The 19,214-nt window shown below is 30.9% G+C and overlaps 2 protein-coding genes across 3 annotated transcripts; both read left to right on the top strand.

The window, feature by feature from the left end:
• The first annotated feature begins 6,911 nt into the window (after positions 1 to 6,911).
• LOC107006833 (aspartyl protease family protein 2) lies at positions 6,912 to 8,765 on the top strand. Its single transcript, XM_015205354.2, has one exon. It carries the CDS (start codon positions 7,014 to 7,016, stop codon positions 8,454 to 8,456), a length of 1,443 nt encoding a protein of 480 aa, XP_015060840.1. The 5' UTR covers positions 6,912 to 7,013; the 3' UTR covers positions 8,457 to 8,765.
• Positions 8,766 to 13,419: 4,654 nt separating this feature from the next.
• Positions 13,420 to 17,347, top strand: LOC107009654 (UV-stimulated scaffold protein A homolog). Of its 2 annotated transcripts, none has more exons than XM_015208999.2 (2): positions 13,420 to 13,733; positions 15,286 to 17,347. In XM_015208999.2, exons 1-2 carry the CDS (start codon positions 13,551 to 13,553, stop codon positions 17,107 to 17,109), a joined length of 2,007 nt encoding a protein of 668 aa, XP_015064485.1. In that variant the 5' UTR covers positions 13,420 to 13,550; the 3' UTR covers positions 17,110 to 17,347. The 2 variants fall into 2 exon arrangements, with proteins under 2 accessions (XP_015064485.1, XP_015064491.1); XM_015209005.2 differs by lacking the exon at positions 13,420 to 13,733 and adding an exon at positions 13,903 to 13,934.
• Positions 17,348 to 19,214: the final 1,867 nt, after the last annotated feature.

Here is a 19,214-nt window from a genome sequence, read left to right as displayed (position 1 = left end):
ATTTTTTTGCTCTCTCTCGCCTCTCTTCTCTCTCCCATCACTCGCCTCTCTCCTCCCTATAACATGTAAATGAGAAATAGTCTACTCCATTCTGGTTCCCATTCTTGGTGACCGTCGCCAATCATATCATTTAATTGCATGATTTCCCTTCAAATCGGTTGATCATTAATATTTTTCTATTAACAATTGAATTTATGTTTAGTGAGGCACATTTTGTAGAATAGTAGAATCTAAATATTTTCTTTTAAACTTTTCTTGTTCATATTAGAGGGTATTAGTGTAGACAGTAAAAATTAATTGACAAATTCATGTTAAATTTTAGATTAATTTATGAATCATTATATATTGATCAATTCAAATTACTGCTTAATAAAAATGAATTAATATTTTAACTCAAAATACATGATTTAAATAAATTTTAAATTACATTTGAGTCAGTCCGTTAAGTTGACAAGGTGAACCTAGCTCATATTCTTCAAAACTAAAAATCCTTTGTATTACTGTCGAGATACAACACAACTCAAACAAGTCAAAAATAACGATGAAGATATTAAATTTAAATATAAATTTAAATTAAAGATATCAAAACCAATAACTTATGGTCGAACTTCGTCCGTACGGGCAGGAGTAGTGGGGAATTATTATATATAGTGGAGAGACAAATAATGACATTCTATCCGATTGTTAAAAAGACAAGTCCACTATACGAACTTTAGGTCATCCTTATAATGATGCATATGTTATTCAACAGAAAAAATTTATTAGAATCGAATGTTTATATTAATTTAATATAATTTTTATTATTACGTAATTTCATAAAATAAAATGAACTGGTATAATTTTAAGCACATAAATATATATATTGACTTAATATAAACACTCAATACTAATAAATTTTATCCAAAATCACTTTTAATTCATATAATCCTAATTTTTTCATATTTTAATTAAATATAGAAAATAAATAGTGTTCGGTACATTATGGGATTTGTCACATGGCAAGTGGAAAAGTGGGTCATAAACACAATTTGATTTTTAGTTGCATGTGTTAATGTATGTACACATTTCTTTGATTTCACTTTTTTTTTTGGCAAATCGCTGTTTAATTTATATTTTAGCTTCTAGAAATATATTCCATGAAAAAGTACCAAATCAAAAAGTTATTAGTAAAGGGTCAGTAAAATAAGAACTATAGTAAATTACGAAAGCAAGGCAAAGAAATTGAGTCCGGAGCCTAAAGGGTATAAAATGTTAATAAAAATTCCAAAATGGTATATGAATATTTATTTTAACCAAAAGGGCAAAATCGCTGGAAGGGCAGCGACTTTGCTTGCCGGAAAAAATAAAATCGCTGCCTTGGCAGCGATTTCTAAAATATTTTTTTAAAAATATTTTTTTAATAAATCGCTCCCTAAGGAGCGATTTTCTTAATTTTTTATTTGAAATTAAAAAAAAATTAAAAAAAAATAGGAGCAAATCGCTGCAAGTGCAGCGATTTGTCTCCAATTTTCTTTTATATTTTTTTAAATCAATTTTTTAGAAAAAATTTGTTTGCTACTTATTTTAAAAAATTATTAAAAAAAAATTATTTTGGAATAAGTAGTAGAAAAATTTATTAAAATTTCTTTTAAAAATTTAAAATTTAATTTTAAAAATTGTAAAAAAAAAATTAAAAAATTGATTGGAAAAATAAAAAAAATTAAAAAAATTGATTGGAAAAAATAAAAAAAAATTGGAGACAAATCGCTGCCCTTGCAGCGATTTGCTCTTAGTTTGTCTCCAATTTTTTTTTAATTTTTTCCAATCAATTTTTTTAATTTTTTTTTATTTTTCCAATCAATTTTTTTTTTTTTACAATTTTTAAAATTAAATTTTAAATTTTTTAAAGAAATTTTAATTTTAAATTTTTCTACTACTTATTCCAAAATAATTTTTTTAAAAAATAAGTAGCAATCAAAATTTTTCTAAAAAATTGATTTAAAAAAAGATAAAAGAAAATTGGAGACAAATCGCTGCACTTGCAGCGATTTGCTCCTATTTTTTTAATTTTTTTTAAATTTCAAATGAAAAATTAAGAAAATCGCTCCTTAGGGAGCGATTTATTAAAAAATTATTTAAAAAAAAATATTTTAGAAATCGCTGTCAAGGCAGCGATTTTACTTTTTCCGGCAAGCAAAGTCGCTACCCTTCCAGCGATTTTGCCCTTTTGGTTAAAATAAATATTCATATACCATTTTGGAATTTTTATTAACATTTTATACCCTTTAGGCTCCGGACTCCAAAGAAATTAACTTATACAATGTAACACAAAAAGTAATTTTAAGTCATATATATATGTATTTTGTGTATATATTTAAAGTGTGTATCATCTTTATTGTACTATCTGCATATAATTATAATTTTTTGAAGAATGCAATTCAATTAGTTAGTTTTAGCTTTCCAAATTTCTTCAGAGAATCAAATACTTTGCTCTTCTGCAGAAGCTTCACAAAGTTATATTGCCTTCCCTTTTCTGATTTTTCTTTGTTATGTCCTTTCATTTTCAACTATTATACATATATATGTATATATCGTTAATGAATATATTCTTAGCACAAAGTAAGTCTAGACATGTTTGACGGACCTTTATTTTTGGGTAAATTTGATACCTAACTTATACTATATCACATCATTGTTGTTTCTCAAAGGAGATGATTAAAAGATCAATGTGGAATGCTCACAACATATTTTTTTTCGATATAAATTAAAATTTAAATCATTTATAAGTAGATTAATTTCAAATATGTGTTTAAGCGTATTTTTAATATTAATATTTATTTAGAGACGCATGATTCGTTGAAAAATAATTGTATTTTCAGAAATAACTATTGCCTCAATAAAATATCTTGATTTAGATTTTAGAAGAGTAGTTTTTATTGTTGGATGAGATATCGAAGCCTTTAGGGATGTAAGTAGTAATATTGTTTGGTATGTTTGTGATGTGCAATTAATTATTCTACACTTTGCGGTGAAGAATCGTTTTGTCATTATTGTCTAGTGCTAACTTTTTCTCTTTTTGTGAAAATAATATATGCTTAGGGGTCCACCATGTTTTGTGAACAAATTAATTAAAGCTATATATTCTTAATTGATAATTAACATGTAGCAAATTAGTAGTTTTTGTTTTCTTGCTAATAGTCCAATATCAAGTGCCTCCCTACCTAACCACAAAATATGTTTAACATACTCGGAATAATATTACTTCCAATAGCAATTAAAAAATTTAATTTGAGCCCCGAAATTTGAGAGCTTTTTTGATATATATTATTTTTCTAAATTTATGTTAACACTATCCCATTTTATCGTTATTAAATTTCACTAAACACTTTATTGTGAAAAAAAATTAACTAAAAGATTAAGCATTAAAGTGTTTTAATAAGGACGATATGGTAATCATAACAAAGTCTTCCTTAATTTATTATAATATCTCTCCGGTGAAATGATGTCACATAAATTAGAATGGTAATAGAACTCTTTTCGTCAATTATTATTTGTAATAGTTTTTATTTTTAAAGTCTAACTATAAGAACTTAATATTTATTTTGTCATCATATTGATATGCAATAAATTGAAATCTGTAGTACTTTTCATTTTGTTTTTGAAAATCTAAATTTTTTGTTTAAAATATCAAATTAATGTAATCCAATTTAACTTTGAAAATTAATCAAATTAACTTTCGAAAAGCGCAACATGACAAATGAAAGTGCATAGAGGGATTAATACTTAATTCATTACAATAAAAAGAGATTTTATAGCAGCACTAATTATATACATTACCAAGAATGTTTAAGAATTTATTGCATTAGGTAATTGTTATCGAATTCGACGTCATTGCTTTAGGAATATTTAGAAAAAGTGTTATTTGTCTCTAAAAGTATATATTTAGCAATAATTAATCTAATGATAAATTAATTACCACCAAAAATTACTTATATGATATAGTAGCTATATATCTCAAATTCAAAAATTTTGATGGTACGGTTAAATATATTATACAAGTATGTATCGTATTTTTATTTCAACACGCTTAATTTTATTTTAATATGAAGCCCAAAATAATGAATATTTTCACCAAAGTATTATCGAGTTAGGCATATCTAAGATTATTTTACAGACCATAGAGCAAAGCTATCAATCTATAAATGTGTTACTGCACAAAATTAATTGAAAGATCTACCAAACTAACCTAACCTAGCTCTATTGAAATATACTAACCTAACCAATATTGAAATTATGATATAATTATAAGTAAAAATGTCCACACGCTTGGATTTTGGTCCATCAAAATTGCAATATTTGGTCTAAAAAGACAGCATATTTGTGCTTTTTGAGGTACCTATTCATCTGATGTTGCTCTTTATTCACTTATTCAATTTGCATATATTAAGTCAAATCGCAATATATTATCATTGCTTCTTAAAATTTGTGTGTCTATCAATTTTATCATATCATAACATGTTTTAAATTTATAATAGCTTATGAATAAGCAATCGTCGAGTACTTAGTCAAAGAATTGAAGGCGGGGGTATGGAGGTACTGTTATAAGTTGCTTGGTATAGTAAATGCAGAAAAAACGGGTATCCTATTATTATATATAGGTATGTTAGGCAGTAGAAAATAAGTTATTTATATTCAATGTATGTATATAAATAAGTTAAAATTTGAAATATAAATATCAAATGAAAAATCAAATTCACTCTCTCTATATATTGCTAATTGGATACTAAATATAACTCAAATATGAGGTTCAAATGAAACTTAAATAAAACATATAAAAAAAGTTTTAGTTGAGATTCAAACTCTAGTCTCAAAGATGATATCTCTGGCTTGTACCAGCAGCACAAAAGCACTTCTATGCTTCTCATGGCTGCACTTTTTAACTATATCCTAATTTCAATAACTTTTTTAAAATAGACATACCTATATACCTATTATTTTTTCGAAAGTTAGCAGATGCACATACACTTCCTCTCCATAGTGTGGATCCGTCTCTCTTATTAATGACTATATTGATGCTCTGCGATTTTCTTGAAAATGTATTTTTTTTTACCTCTCTTTGCAGTTTAGGGCAGGGGCGGAGCTACATTGCATTAAGAGGGTTTATTCAAATCTTCTTCGCCGGAAAATTATATTATTTATCTATGGTTAAACTAAATTTATATGTATATATTATAGATATCAAACCCTGTACATCTATCTATTTCTACATATTATAAACCCCTTATTGAAATTTTGATTCCGCCTCTGATTTAGGGATGGATGAAGTACGATGAATAAGAGATGTTGGAGGAAGAAGCTGATAGCTAGCTCGTACAACTTTTAAAGTGTTTGAAGGAATAAATAAAGACGACGGACATTTTTATTTATTCAATATTTTTTTGTCTTAAAACTAATTAATTTTTGAAAGCATAAATATTGTAAGTTTCAACAAAAATATTCCTCTAATATTAATTTTGGTATGATGGAGTATTAAAATAATAAAAATATCTTTATTATTTATGAATTTTCAATGGAGGTCAAGAAAATAATACGAGATAGAAAAAATATCTTTAGTGAAAATGGAAACAATAGGCAAGATTATTATGGCTGCCCAAGCCACCATTGATTATGCTTAATTGAATGATTAAGATTTATGCGTAAGGCATGAATCGAATTATCATAGTAAATATAAACTAACCACGTAAATATTTATATAATATCTCATATCGAATTATCATAGTAAATATAAACTAACCACGTAAATATTTATATAATATCTCATATAACTATACATTATTTTCTTAAAAAGTCACTCAACTTTCAATTTTAACTCAAAAGTCATTTGCATTTTTCTCTCAGAAAGTCACTCAACTTTGAGTTTTAATTCAAAAATCACTCAACTATCCCCTTTTTCCTCGGAAAGTCACTCAATCTAATAATTATTTTTTTAATTAAAATTTATAGATATTAATTGTTTATATAGCAAACAAAAATTTTAAAAATAGCATTTAAATGATTTAGTAATTCATCCTCCAAAATCGATCAATTAAAAAAAATAATATGATTCACTTTACATTTTTCAATGGGTCGGGTTAGGTGAATGGGTTACTAAATGATATTTTTTATCTTTTAAAATTTTGATTGGTTATATAAATAATTAATTTCAATAAATTTAATATAAAAAATTAATTAAATAGATTGAGTGATTTTTTGAGGGAAAAGAAGATAGTTTAGTGACTTTTGAATTAAAATTTTAAAGTTAAAATAACTTTTTAAGAAAATAAAAAATAATTGAATAACTTTTGAGTTAAAATTGAAAATTAAGTGACTTTGTGAGACTGAGCGTATGAGGTATTAACTCTGATACTCTACTATATAGACTCTTCTGACTTTTTGAGGCTACCTAAAGTAATTTTATTTTTTAAGTATGAAATTTTGTTTACGGGCAGACACAGGTGTCAGTACTTGTAGGATATGTGACTCCTAAATTGGTAAAATGTCAAATTTAATTGGGGCACTCCTAATCTTATAGGAGTACCTCACCTCATTATTATGGTCTAATTTATACTAACTCAAAATCTTTTACACATTCTTATTTAAATTTGTCTGATATTTTTATTTAATATAATATAAATTATGAAAATCAAAAGATTTTTTTATTTGTGAATAAAAAATTAAAAAGAGGACGTGTGTTAAATAGAAGAGGAAGACACATGCACTTTACAGGAAGAAAGATGCATGTCTTTAGACTTTAGCTTAAGATATTTGTATTACTTTCTTTCTCCATAAATTAAATAAATATCCAAAGTATAACTCCAAACAACAAACAACCTTTTCTTTTTTAAATTTTATTTATGGTACATCACCGCTACGTACAGTTGACACCCACGAGAGAGCAAATATCCACCGTCTCTGTCACCATTATTTAAACTCCCAATGCCCACCCCTCCCTTACCACTTTCACTTCCCCTGTTTTTCTGTTTTAAAAAAAAAAAATGGAAGGAAAAACTATTTCCCTTTCCTTCCTTTTACTTTCTCTCTTAGCCATTTCTGTCTCTTCCACTTCTCTTCAATACCATACATTACTTCTACATTCCCTTCCACTAACTCAACTTCAATCCCTAGATTTCGATGCTCAACTACTTTCCGGCGATGGCTCCGACCTCGATCCGGATAATACTCTCTCTCTACAGTTGCATCATGTAGACTTAGTATCTCCTTCATCCTTCAATGCTACACCACATGCTCTGTTTAAGCTCCGTCTACAACGTGATGCCTATAGAGCTAAGGCAATTTCTGACCTCGCCTCTGCTAACGCCACCCTTGGACGCCGTGCAGGTAAGCCTCATGCTGGTGGTAGGGATTTCTCTAGTTCTGTTGTTTCTGGACTGTCTCAGGGGAGTGGAGAGTATTTCACGCGAATCGGGGTTGGCACTCCATCTAAGTATGTTTATATGGTGTTGGATACGGGAAGTGACGTCGTTTGGATCCAGTGTTCGCCTTGTAAAAAGTGCTACACTCAATCCGACCCGGTTTTTGACCCGAGTAAATCGTCTTCCTTCCTTGGTGTTGCATGTGGGTCGCCTTTGTGTCGCCGGTTGGATTCTGGTAGCTGTAACCGAAAGAAATGTCTTTATCAGGTTTCTTACGGAGACGGTTCTTTCACCGTCGGCGATTTTTCAACTGAAACGTTAACTTTCAGGGGCACACGCGTGAACAACGTGGCCCTTGGATGCGGCCACGATAACGAAGGTTTATTCGTCGGAGCTGCTGGTTTACTGGGTCTCGGCCGGGGTAGACTATCATTTCCGACTCAAGCTGGTCGGAGATTCGGCAGAAAATTCTCCTACTGCCTTGTCGACCGGTCCGCTTCCTCTAAACCATCCTATCTAGTCTTCGGCGAATCTGCAGTTTCTCGAACCGCTGTGTTTACCCCACTCGTGAAAAACCCAAAACTAGACACGTTCTACTACGTGGAGCTCACCGGATTCAGCGTCGGCGGCGCTAGGGTTCCTGCAATCAGGCCCTCGCTGTTCAAGCTAGACGCCGCTGGTGATGGTGGTGTGATAGTAGATTCAGGAACTTCAGTGACCCGATTGACCCGACCAGCTTACGTAGCTCTGAGGGACGCTTTCCGAATGGGTGCTAAAGATCTGAAAAGAGCCCCAGATTTCTCATTGTTCGATACATGCTTCGATCTATCAGGGAAAACGGAAGTGAAGGTTCCGACAGTGGTTATGCATTTCCGTGGAGCTGACGTGTCATTGCCGGCGTCAAATTACTTGATTCCGGTGGACAGTGATGGGACATTCTGCTTTGCATTTGCCGGTACAATGAGTGGATTGTCGATTATCGGAAACATTCAGCAGCAAGGTTTCAGGGTAGTGTTTGATCTTGCTGGTAATCGCCTAGGCTTTGCTCCTCGTGGGTGCGCTTAAATTAACGAGAGATTATAAATCGTGAAAAAAATTGCTTCCAAATTCCCCAGTTTATTATATGTTTTTGATGATTTCTTTGGTTTGGGGTGGATTAGGAGAAGGTAAAGGAACATGATTAGATGTTGTGTGTTTGTATTATGTGTTGTAATACAGGAAGCAAATTACAAGTATGTAGTGACAATTAGTGTAGATTTGTAACTCAAAACACTCTGTTTTCTGTAAGATGGGGCGAAGTTGATAGTAGCTGCAAAATGTGCGGCGCTGCTTAAACTTGCCATTGCTTTATATATTTTTCTTTTTATGTTTTGATTTTCGGGTCGACAATTTTGATGATTTCGTCCAATATCAGTTAAAGAAAACTTCAAAATTTGTGGCCTGGACTAATTTTGTGACATTTAACACTACAATTGGTGAGCTACTCTGGTTGCGCAGTTAATGCAAACTCGTACAGAAACAGAACAGCTCAAATATTTGTTTGGCAAAAAGAAATACAACTTCTTTTTTCCACAAAGGGTTTGAGTTTTGAATCATGGGATAAGAGCATAAATCACAACCCACCTTGTGTAACTGAGATTTTAGGTCATGAAGAGAGAGCTAAAATAATGTTCCAATTTATTTGCGTTACCTGCTTTTAGTTAGTTTCTCAATTTTTAAATTTAATATTCTAGAACTCCTATTTATTTGTTGAGATACTATCACCACCAAGATTTCTATAAAATAACAAAGTCCCACTAATGCAATTAAATAGTGTACAGTAAAACCTAAAAATCTCTGGATCTTAACGTCATACTAGTAGAGAATCGAATCAAAATAATTTAGGTATATAACTTTCTTTTTCTTGTTGATAATTAAGGGTTGAACTTTTACCAATTACTTATAGTTGATGATTTGTGAGAGCAATTATGCGGATGTCAATCTTCCCAAGCTCCGAGCAAATTGCGGTGTATCAATGAGATTAGCCATTATCTCTTGGGCCCCAACTCTTTCCTTTTTTTCTCTTTCTCACCATGCTGGGTGGGGTCTAAACAATTAGGTACACATATTTTATCATTATGTTTATAACATAATCTCTACTACCTAATGTATAAAAAAAATATAGGGGCCAAAGGGTAATATCCTCACTAGAGAAATCACACTATCATCTAAGGCAATATTTTTACTTTAGAGATATGAAGTAAGTAGTGATGGTATAATTTATTATTTTTTTTTGTATATTGTTTGATTGTTATGTTTGCGATAACTTGTTCTAATATTTTTATCACTATTGATAAGATAAGTTATTTCACGATAGCTTGCCTCAGGATAACTTATCATGAAATAACTTATTGACAACCAAACGATTACGCTATATATATATTTTGAATCACATGAATACAAGATTTTAGAGGTTGATTTAATAGCTTAGGCCGTGCAAAATTCATCTTCAATTTCAACTATAAATCATAAGCATTATTTTCTAAATCACTTTATAAAAATCGTAAGACTGTCCCTATAAATTAAATTAGATGGTAGATATATAATTAATCATGTCACTGTATAGTATTGAGATGTGTAATTATTCTGCATCTACATGTACATGATCCACTTTTTTCTTCTTCCAAGAAATAAGTTGTCCCATACTTTTTTGATCATAAGTGGAATTTAGTTTATTCATATAAAAATTTCTCTCAATCAATTGAATTCAAGTATAACGTGTGAAAGTATTTTGTTTGTCATGCATGTGATCAAAAATTCAGTGTAATCCTAGACACAAATAAAATGTATGACATTATTCATGCATCTAAAAGACCTTTCTATTTTTAATACTAACTAAAACCGAAGATTCTAATTTATATACTTAATACACATATATAGATTAAATTATTAATTTTAGAATGTGAAAAGTGTTGCATGTTCCATGTTCCCATTGAAAACAATAATGTTTTTAAAGTAAATGAACAAGTGTCTAAGGGTAAGGAGTCAGGACAATAATATCCGTAAGTTATGGTACACTATTTATCGCCTGACATGAAAATAAAAATCTATCATGTGAAGATAAAATAGAAAAATAAGTAATCATCAATCTCTTACAAAGAGCCCCCATGTGGGATTTGACAGACCATGTGCTCAAGTGTACAATATTATTGATCCATAGCTAATAATCCATGAGTGGTTTTTTTTTGTTTTGTCACCAACAATATAGGTGTCCCAAAAAACATTTATTGCTGATTTGAGCATTGTAATAAAGACATTCCTAGCAACCTTAAAACGGCCTGTTTGGCTATAGATTTTTCAAATAAATATTTGAAAAGAAATTTAATAAATAGTGTTTATTCATACACTTTGTTATTATTTGATAAATATTTTTTATAAATATTTTTGATAAATATAGCAAATTCTTAAATACTAGTTTTTTCTAGTATTTGGTCCAAATTTCATTATTTGGGATTTTTTATAAATTAAAATTTTATCCCAAACTTTTATCTTTTGCAAAAACACTCTCTATAGTTGTTGCTTGCGTTATATTGCATAATTTTTTACGTTAACACCAAAGTAGTGATGAAGTATTCAGTGAATGTTAAATGATGATATGGTTATTGATGAAAATGATGAACAATCAGCTAAAGATAAAAAAGTCATGTGCTTTGTCTACTTCACGATGTATGGAATGATGCTTGTTGTACTCACTCCAAATTACCACATTGCTCTAGTGTCATGAATACTATTTGTTATTGTTATAACGAAGATCCAATTGACTTGTAATACAAACTTATGGTTAGTTTTGATAGTTTTTAAAACTTATGGGTATAAATCATATTTTTCTAAAAAGGTGAACTATATTTTCCAAAAACTATGGACAAACACATGGTGAAATTTCATTCAAGTTTTCACCCAAATAATATTTGTCAAGAATATTTGAAAATTTATGGTCAAACGCTAGCTAAGTACAAATTTACGATAACATGTGGAGGGGTGTGTGTACATGCTCAAATGTAAGGGTTTCTCCTTTTCTTATACGTAAGAGTTCGGATATGTGTTTTTATGCTTATTTTATTTCATGATAAGATGAAATTTAAATTCTCTAAAAATATTATTAGGGCATTTGAAATTATGATTTGAGATTTTTCAAATATAATAATTAATTCACAACTTGGATATACACGTAAATATTTGTTGTGCAAACTTTCACAATTGGTTAGTGATATGGACTCAATTGGATCTAAGGCTAAAGATTTGGATCTGTACACTACATTGGGCGCTGTTGTTTTTGGATCTGAGTCGGGCTTTCATATTACATTCAGAATTTTACATGTATACTTTTTTGGAAAAATTACTTTAATGAATACATTTTAATAAATGATTACTAATTTTAGTGATACTTTTCATTTATTATTATTTGTAGCAATAAATAATAATACTAAGATAAATTTACAATATGTATTAAAAGTGAATTATGTGTGCAATATATATGTATTAAACTTGTATTATATGTGTTTTATAAACTGTTTTATGTAATACGAATTAAAGTTGTATTATAGATGTATTAAAAGTGATCAAGTGAAAAAAATTATTATTGCTATAAATGGTAAATATTTTCTTAATATTGTATATTTATGTAAGTTTCCCTACTTTTTTCGTTTAGAAAAAAGATAAAAGAAATTTTTTTAATTTGTGGTTTTAAGTTAAAAAGTTATGTCAAATGTATCAAAATAGCTTTTATATTTGTGACCTTAAAAATATCACGTGAAAAGTTGAAATTAAATATTGCTAAAAAAAGATAAATGTTATTATTTTTAAAACAGACTAAAAAAAAATTGTTCTTTTTTAACGACGAGAATACTATTCTTAACTATACTTTATTCTCTCGTCTCTCTTGCCTCTCGCCTTTTTCATTCTAACTTTTAGACTTCATTTCTGTATTTTGAAAGAGATTTTTTTGACAAATCTTTATATTTCTATGATTTTTTGTTTTAATTTTGGACCTCAAAACTTTTTGCAAATCTTTGTTGTATTTTTGTATTTCACTTATATTCTCGGCAATACTGTATTTTTGTACTTTTTTTTTTATTATATAATTTATTTTTGTTGTTGGTATGTGACTTTGTTTTTTACCTTTAAAATAAAAAATAATGCATGCATCAGCTTTGTGTATTCAGTATCTTGTTTGACACTCTTTTTTAATTTATGTATAATTAATGTTATTATTTATTAAAATGTGTATTGTTAATGTCATGGACTTCTAGGTATTAACAATGCAATGATTTTAATGGATGCATTAACTCAATTGAAGACTCAATTGTCCCTCAATACTTTTTTTTATATATTTTTTTCATCATAATAGTGAAGGGTATCTTTGTAAATAATTTTTTCAATGCAATGCATTCTACTTGTAATGCATCAAACCAAACAATGCATAAAAATAATCTATTTATAATTAATGCAAACATAACTAAGCATTGCTAATGCAAGCATTACTAATACACTTTATTTAGCAACATTTTTATACACTCTATCAAACGATTTATGTATACCGTGCAAAATTAAGTAAATGCATACAACCTATTGTGATCGTACCAATTAAGATTGTATGCATTGATACAATTATTTGAGCGAATAAATATAGGTTCTATAAATTGATAATAGCTGATATATCAGTTCGAATAAATACCAATGGATAACAATCGATACAATATAGCGAATAAATACAAATAATGCAAGAACGAATGAATATCTAAAAAAAATTCAAAACTTTCGTCATAATTATAAGATAAAAAATTTCTAATGAGATAACTTACCCATCAATATAATTAAATTAATGAAACGAATCAATATTTTAAACTAAATACAAATTAAAATTTTATGATGAAATTCTTTTTCGGTGTTAAGGCACCCCTTAATTATGTTTGCACCAAAAGTGAGAACTAAATGACACCGTTTGGCTGAAGTTGTTGGTGGTTAAAGTTAGTTAGGGATTAATTAATTAATTACACGCAAGAAACCCTCTTCTCCAAGATAAATGTTTTGACTAATAGGAATAGTAGAATGAGATAAACCTAAATTTTGTTGAATTTTTCATTTACGGATACGAAATTGGAGATAGCTCCGGCAACGACGATGGAGGAAGAAAAAGATAAAATGGTGGTAGCAGGGTTAATTGATAAAGCCACCAACTCCACCAGACCGGAAGTGGAGCCCCGACTTCTCAAATCCATCAAATCGGTGGTCCGTTCCTCTGATTCCGAGCTCCGACTCGCTGCGCAAACCCTAATTTCCCTCATGAAACGTGACCACTCTCAGGTTCGTTCACCCCTAATCCTTCTTAAAACCCTAATTTAATCTTTTAACTCAAATTATTTAGTATTGGTGTTCTTTATAAACTAGAAAGGGTGTTGTAGTTTTGGGCTTTCCAAAGTTTGTATCTTTGATGCTATGGTAAGTAAGAACCTGCACCTTTTTCTTNAAACCCTAATTTCCCTCATGAAACGTGACCACTCTCAGGTTCGTTCACCCCTAATCCTTCTTAAAACCCTAATTTAATCTTTTAACTCAAATTATTTAGTATTGGTGTTCTTTATAAACTAGAAAGGGTGTTGTAATTTTGGGCTTTCCAAAGTTTGTATCTTTGATGCTATGGTAAGTAAGAACCTGCACCTTTTTCTTGTTATGGTAATTAAGCTAGCAGCTTATACCGAGACCTTTCGGTTTCGTTTTCAGCTTGGTCAGACTCCGCGATAAATGTAGGATTTGAAGAGAAGTGTTTGGCGTAAGATGTAGAGAATGTCTTGTTTTAGAGAAACTCTAATTTGATTGGAAGGACCATTTATCAGTTTTGAAAGCAATAGGTCTGAATAGAGAAAAATGGATATAGAGAATTTATATAGCCAACACCAACTAGTTTGGATTGAGGTTTAGTTGACTGATTAAGACAAATGCCTAGCTGAATATTTTTAGTTATCGATGCAGCTAAATGTTTATCAGTTCTATTGGTTGCCAGAAAAATAAGACATTTTTCACTGCAAATCAATAGAGCAGGAATTTCTGAGTGGAAGACCATAGGAATTTCGAATTTCATACCAACTGATGTTTTAACATTCATTGCTGACACATACTCCGTCAATGCTTTCTATTTGCAAGTGAATGCATTGAAGATTTTCATGTTGGATTTAAAATAAGATATAGAATTATTGCAGATGGGTTGAGTGATTTTTATGGGAACTAAGTGAGGACATCGTTATAAATCCAGTGGAATGATTATTTTGGTCATTGATAGAAATGTTAGTTTAGTTGTACTTTGACGGGAGAACTCTCTTTGATCTTTAGATGAAAACTGGTTCATGATATAGTCCTTCACCATACTTGGTTTTATGGTTTTGGTTGGGAATAGCTAGGACGAAGTCCAATTTCCTGGTGTAATCTTTTTTGTTTTTGTTCTTCTCATAAATACTTACAGTTCAAACATTTGGCCACTTAATCATCCAAGGTAAAAGGTTTTCTCTTTAGAAGCATATTAAAGTCTGAGATGATATATAATGAACGATGCGGTAGTACATTATTGGTTTCTTTTCAAGAGAACTTTATTAGAATTTGAGTTGAAGCACTTACCTAGATGATTTTTCTATTAAGTGGTGTGTATGACATTCAATTATGTAATCAGTTCCTCCAAGAGAATATAGTGCATGGTTACTCTCCAGTTATGGTCTAGGATATTTTCCTGATTTACAAACTATTTCTTGTGATAGGATTAAAAATCGGTGCTAAGCTACATTCATCCCATCATGTATAGAAATAAATTGACATATTTGTGCATCGTCTCCTGATGGTAACTTGTTTTATGGGTTTCTCTTGACAGGTACGATATCTCGCTCTTCTCATAATAGATGAACTCTTTATGCGCTCAAAGCTTTTTAGAACTATTGTTGTCGAGAACTTGGATCAGTTACTCACATTAAGTGTTGGCTTCAGAAGGAATCTGCCGCTTCCGCCTCCTGCCTCTGTTGCTTCTGTATTACGCCCCAAAGCAATTGAGTTCTTAGAGAAGTGGAATTCTTCATTTGGTATTCATTATAGGCAGCTCAGGCTGGGGTATGACTATTTGAAGAACACCCTCCGCTTTCAATTTCCAAATTTGCAAGCAAATGCAGCTAGGATTCGGCAGGAAAGGAGGGAAAGAGAGATGAGGACAAAGGAGATCCTGCTGAAGAAGTTTGAAACCTTGAAGGAGAACCTTGCTTCTATAAAAGATGAAATTCAGTCAACAGTTGATGAAATTGGCGAGTGTTTGAACATTTTAAGCACAAAGGACGAAGAAGATATATTGTTGCCTTCTTTAGATGATGAAGATATTGTGGAGTTCCGCAACTCTGAACTCCGACAAATCCGTCTTGATTCCTTGAAGGAGGGGGAAAAGATTAAAGTTGACAGTGAGAATGAAGTTGTATTTGATGCATTGAGGGAACTATTCAAGGTTCTAGTAACAAACCATATGGTCACATTGCAAGAATGGATCTCTGTTCTCATAAGAGTGGAAACAACCGACACTAGTTTCAGGGACGCCATATTAAAGGATTTTATTGATATTCGTAATCATCTCAAATCAGTGAAGAAAAAATGTGAAGAATCTGGTTGTACTCTGCCTAAAACTAGAAGTGTCGAGGATGAAGACATATGGGAAGAGGGTAATGTGGAACCAGAAAATGGAAAATTGTTTAAAATGCCTGACCAAGGTGAGGATTGTTCCTTGAATCTGAATTTTAATGGAATGAGAGTTGAAGCTCCTGAATGTAGTAATGTTAGTCTTAAGGGAAAGGAGAAGTTGCAGGAGGCCAAAGGTGGCAGTGAAACTGACACCTCTAGAGGCAAGCTTTTAGCTGAAGCTCCCGTTATGAAGTGGGGTTCTTTCCTGGATGATTGGGGATCAACCAGCAGGGATGCTTTGGCGAACCAAAGAGGATTAGATCTTGACGGCCACTGGGGTAGGGTGGACCATGATGCGGTGATTCCTGCTGAAAAAATTGCAGAATTAAAAGTCCATGCAACTGTTTATAGGGAAGACCCTGTTGAAATCCAACCATGTCGAGCCCCTTTGCGAAATGGAGAACTTTGTCAGAGGAGAGATTTGAAAATTTGTCCATTTCATGGACCTATTATTCCTCGAGATGACGAAGGCAAACCAATTGATACAGGCTCATCAATAGAAGATCAGGCTGCACAGTTGGTGGATCAGCAAGAGCCCATCAATGCATGCCCTTCAGTAGCGGAGAAAATACATGATTTGGATGATAAACTTGTGGAAAAATTAGCCAAGCAGGCTGTAAAAAATGTCCGACAAAGAGATAGAGAGGAGACAAAGAAGAGAGAGCAGGACAAACAGATTTTGAAGCGGGCAAAGCTTGCAAAAGTTCGAGAACATAATCAAGAAGTTCTACGTGATGCTGCACTGGCGTCCACCTCAAGATCCTTACATGCTGGAGAAGATCAGGATAGATCGTCTTTATCTAAATCTTCGTCCACGAGTAAGAAAGAAACTCTGGCATCTATGTTAAAAAAGAAAGAAACTGCCAAAGATAGATTGGGTCAAAGGCTTCTAAACGCCCGTGTTAGAGATGCAACAGTACGACAGTTAACGGTGGCTGAGGATTCAAATTATCGTGAAGCCTTTCCAAATCAGTGGTAAGTTAATGACTCAACGCTACTTTTTCGCTCATAGGTTCTTGACATTGTTCTAGGTGTTGTATTTTGTTTGTAATATAAGGTTGGTCCTGGTGGTTCAAAACATTGTTTTTCTTGTTCTGTCCCACATCTGCTTAGCTTTTAGGTTGTGTCAAATTGTAAATTTTTACTACATTATACATTGGAACTCAAAAAATTTCCAATAAACGAGGAGAAGCTTTGTCAATCTCTATGGTTTTACAGCATTGCATGTGTTACTCTTCTTAACCTTAACTTGTGATAATATCGAAGAGAGAATCTGCAGTATTTTTGGAGGAAAGAATTTTCAGGTTAACCATGTACTCGGATATACAGTCATTCAATCAACACAATATCATACTGAACTTACAAAGCAGTAAAGGGTATGGGATGATGTGATTCTGTGTCTGATGATACTGTACAACTTCTAGACAAAACATATTATTAATTTTTGATAGATTGATTGTTGGTTCCTTTCTCGTGGCTTATTGCATTTAGAGAAATCAGTTTTATTTCTGACCATTTTGTTCTTTTAACGTAGGCATTGCGACTAATTTTACCGGATACTTGTTAATTAACACCAGCACATGTAGTGTTTTAACTGTCCACCAAGGCTTTGATGATTCTATCCCTGACCATTCTTATGTTCCAAAACCAACTTATATGTGAAGTAATTTTTCTTTTAACTCATGAACTGATATCACATGTGCCAGCACATGTTTAAACTAAGGATGCATGAACCTCAAATGAAAAAGTCAGGGATTGATGTAAGAAAAAAAAGAGTTGTAATTATTATTGAATAAGATTGCAACAACTATGCAGAGGCAACTACCAACTAAAAGTAAGCTGTCAAAAGTTGGTAATTATCTTATCCTGTATGTATGTCACTATTCTTTTTAATTCTTCTTCAAAGGCTAAGAATGAAACCCTCCATTAATATGACTTATCTCATCCCATCTATTCTCATGTTTGACATCAGAAAAGCATATAGTATGATTCAAATATCATACTATATGCTTAATAAAAAAGCTTAGTTACTAAAAAATAATAAATATTCGATAAAATAATTTAAACGTAGCAATTAATTGATCCACTCAAACTTTAAATTTTAGGCAGAGGAAAGATCTCGTACATCGCGAAACACATAAAATTCAATTGTGAAACTTTCTAAATTCAAAAATAAAAAATAAAAAAAGTATATGATGCTGTATTTGACACTTGTGAGTTCTTACATGGTTCCCCTTTTCTAAAGCATGATGGGTTTATTCTTTTCTTTCTTGAGCCAATAAGTGCAGTGAAAAAGTCAAATGCCCAAATAGAGTAAATACAAAAATGAAAAAGAAAAAAAAAAGCCAATATGCTACTACTAAGTAGTAATCCACTTTTAAGTAGCGTTTAACCAAAGTCTTGCTTTTATTCCACTAATTACAAAACTAAATTTCAATACTTTGTGGACCTCCATGTTTTTTTAAATGGAGTAGAATGCTTAGATTTGATTTCTAATTTATTATGAACTAATTTCTTTTTTTGTTACAATAAATAGATCGCTTATTCATAAAGCTAATCAAATACACATTATGTTTGTCAAAATTGAATAAATGAAAATTACCAACACTACAGTGCTATGTTTTAGAAAAATCAGTAAAAGCTACGAGGCACTAATTTTCAATTGGTTTAATTAAATCATGATATTGACTTACATGTATTTAATTAAATACCTGAAATAAGTTGAGTCTTTCTATCTATATCTTAGAGTTGAAAAAAGGAAAAAACTTTAACTTCTCAGCTACTAATATCCATATTCGGTAAATTTAAAAGATAATCTATTTAAAATCTTGTCGATTTAACCTAAGAAATGATAAGTTAATATTTTAAACTTGAAATAGAATAAAGATAGATCATTGATATATAATGTACTTAAATTAATTATTTAATTTGATAAAAATAAAAAAAGGGAAAAAGCACCGTCCTTTTTCCACCTTCCCCAAAGACAAATTCCAAACCCACCTCCCCACCATCCCGCTCCTCTGTTTTCCTCTTTTTGAAAATCAAACAATTGTTTATAGTATAGAGACCCCCCCCCCCCCCCCC

The sequence above is a fragment of the Solanum pennellii genome, chromosome 1 (assembly GCF_001406875.1).
Source record: "Solanum pennellii chromosome 1, SPENNV200".
Taxonomy (NCBI): domain Eukaryota; kingdom Viridiplantae; phylum Streptophyta; class Magnoliopsida; order Solanales; family Solanaceae; genus Solanum; species Solanum pennellii.
Note: the sequence above shows the minus strand (reverse complement) of the source record. Positions and strands in the feature narration are given on the sequence as shown.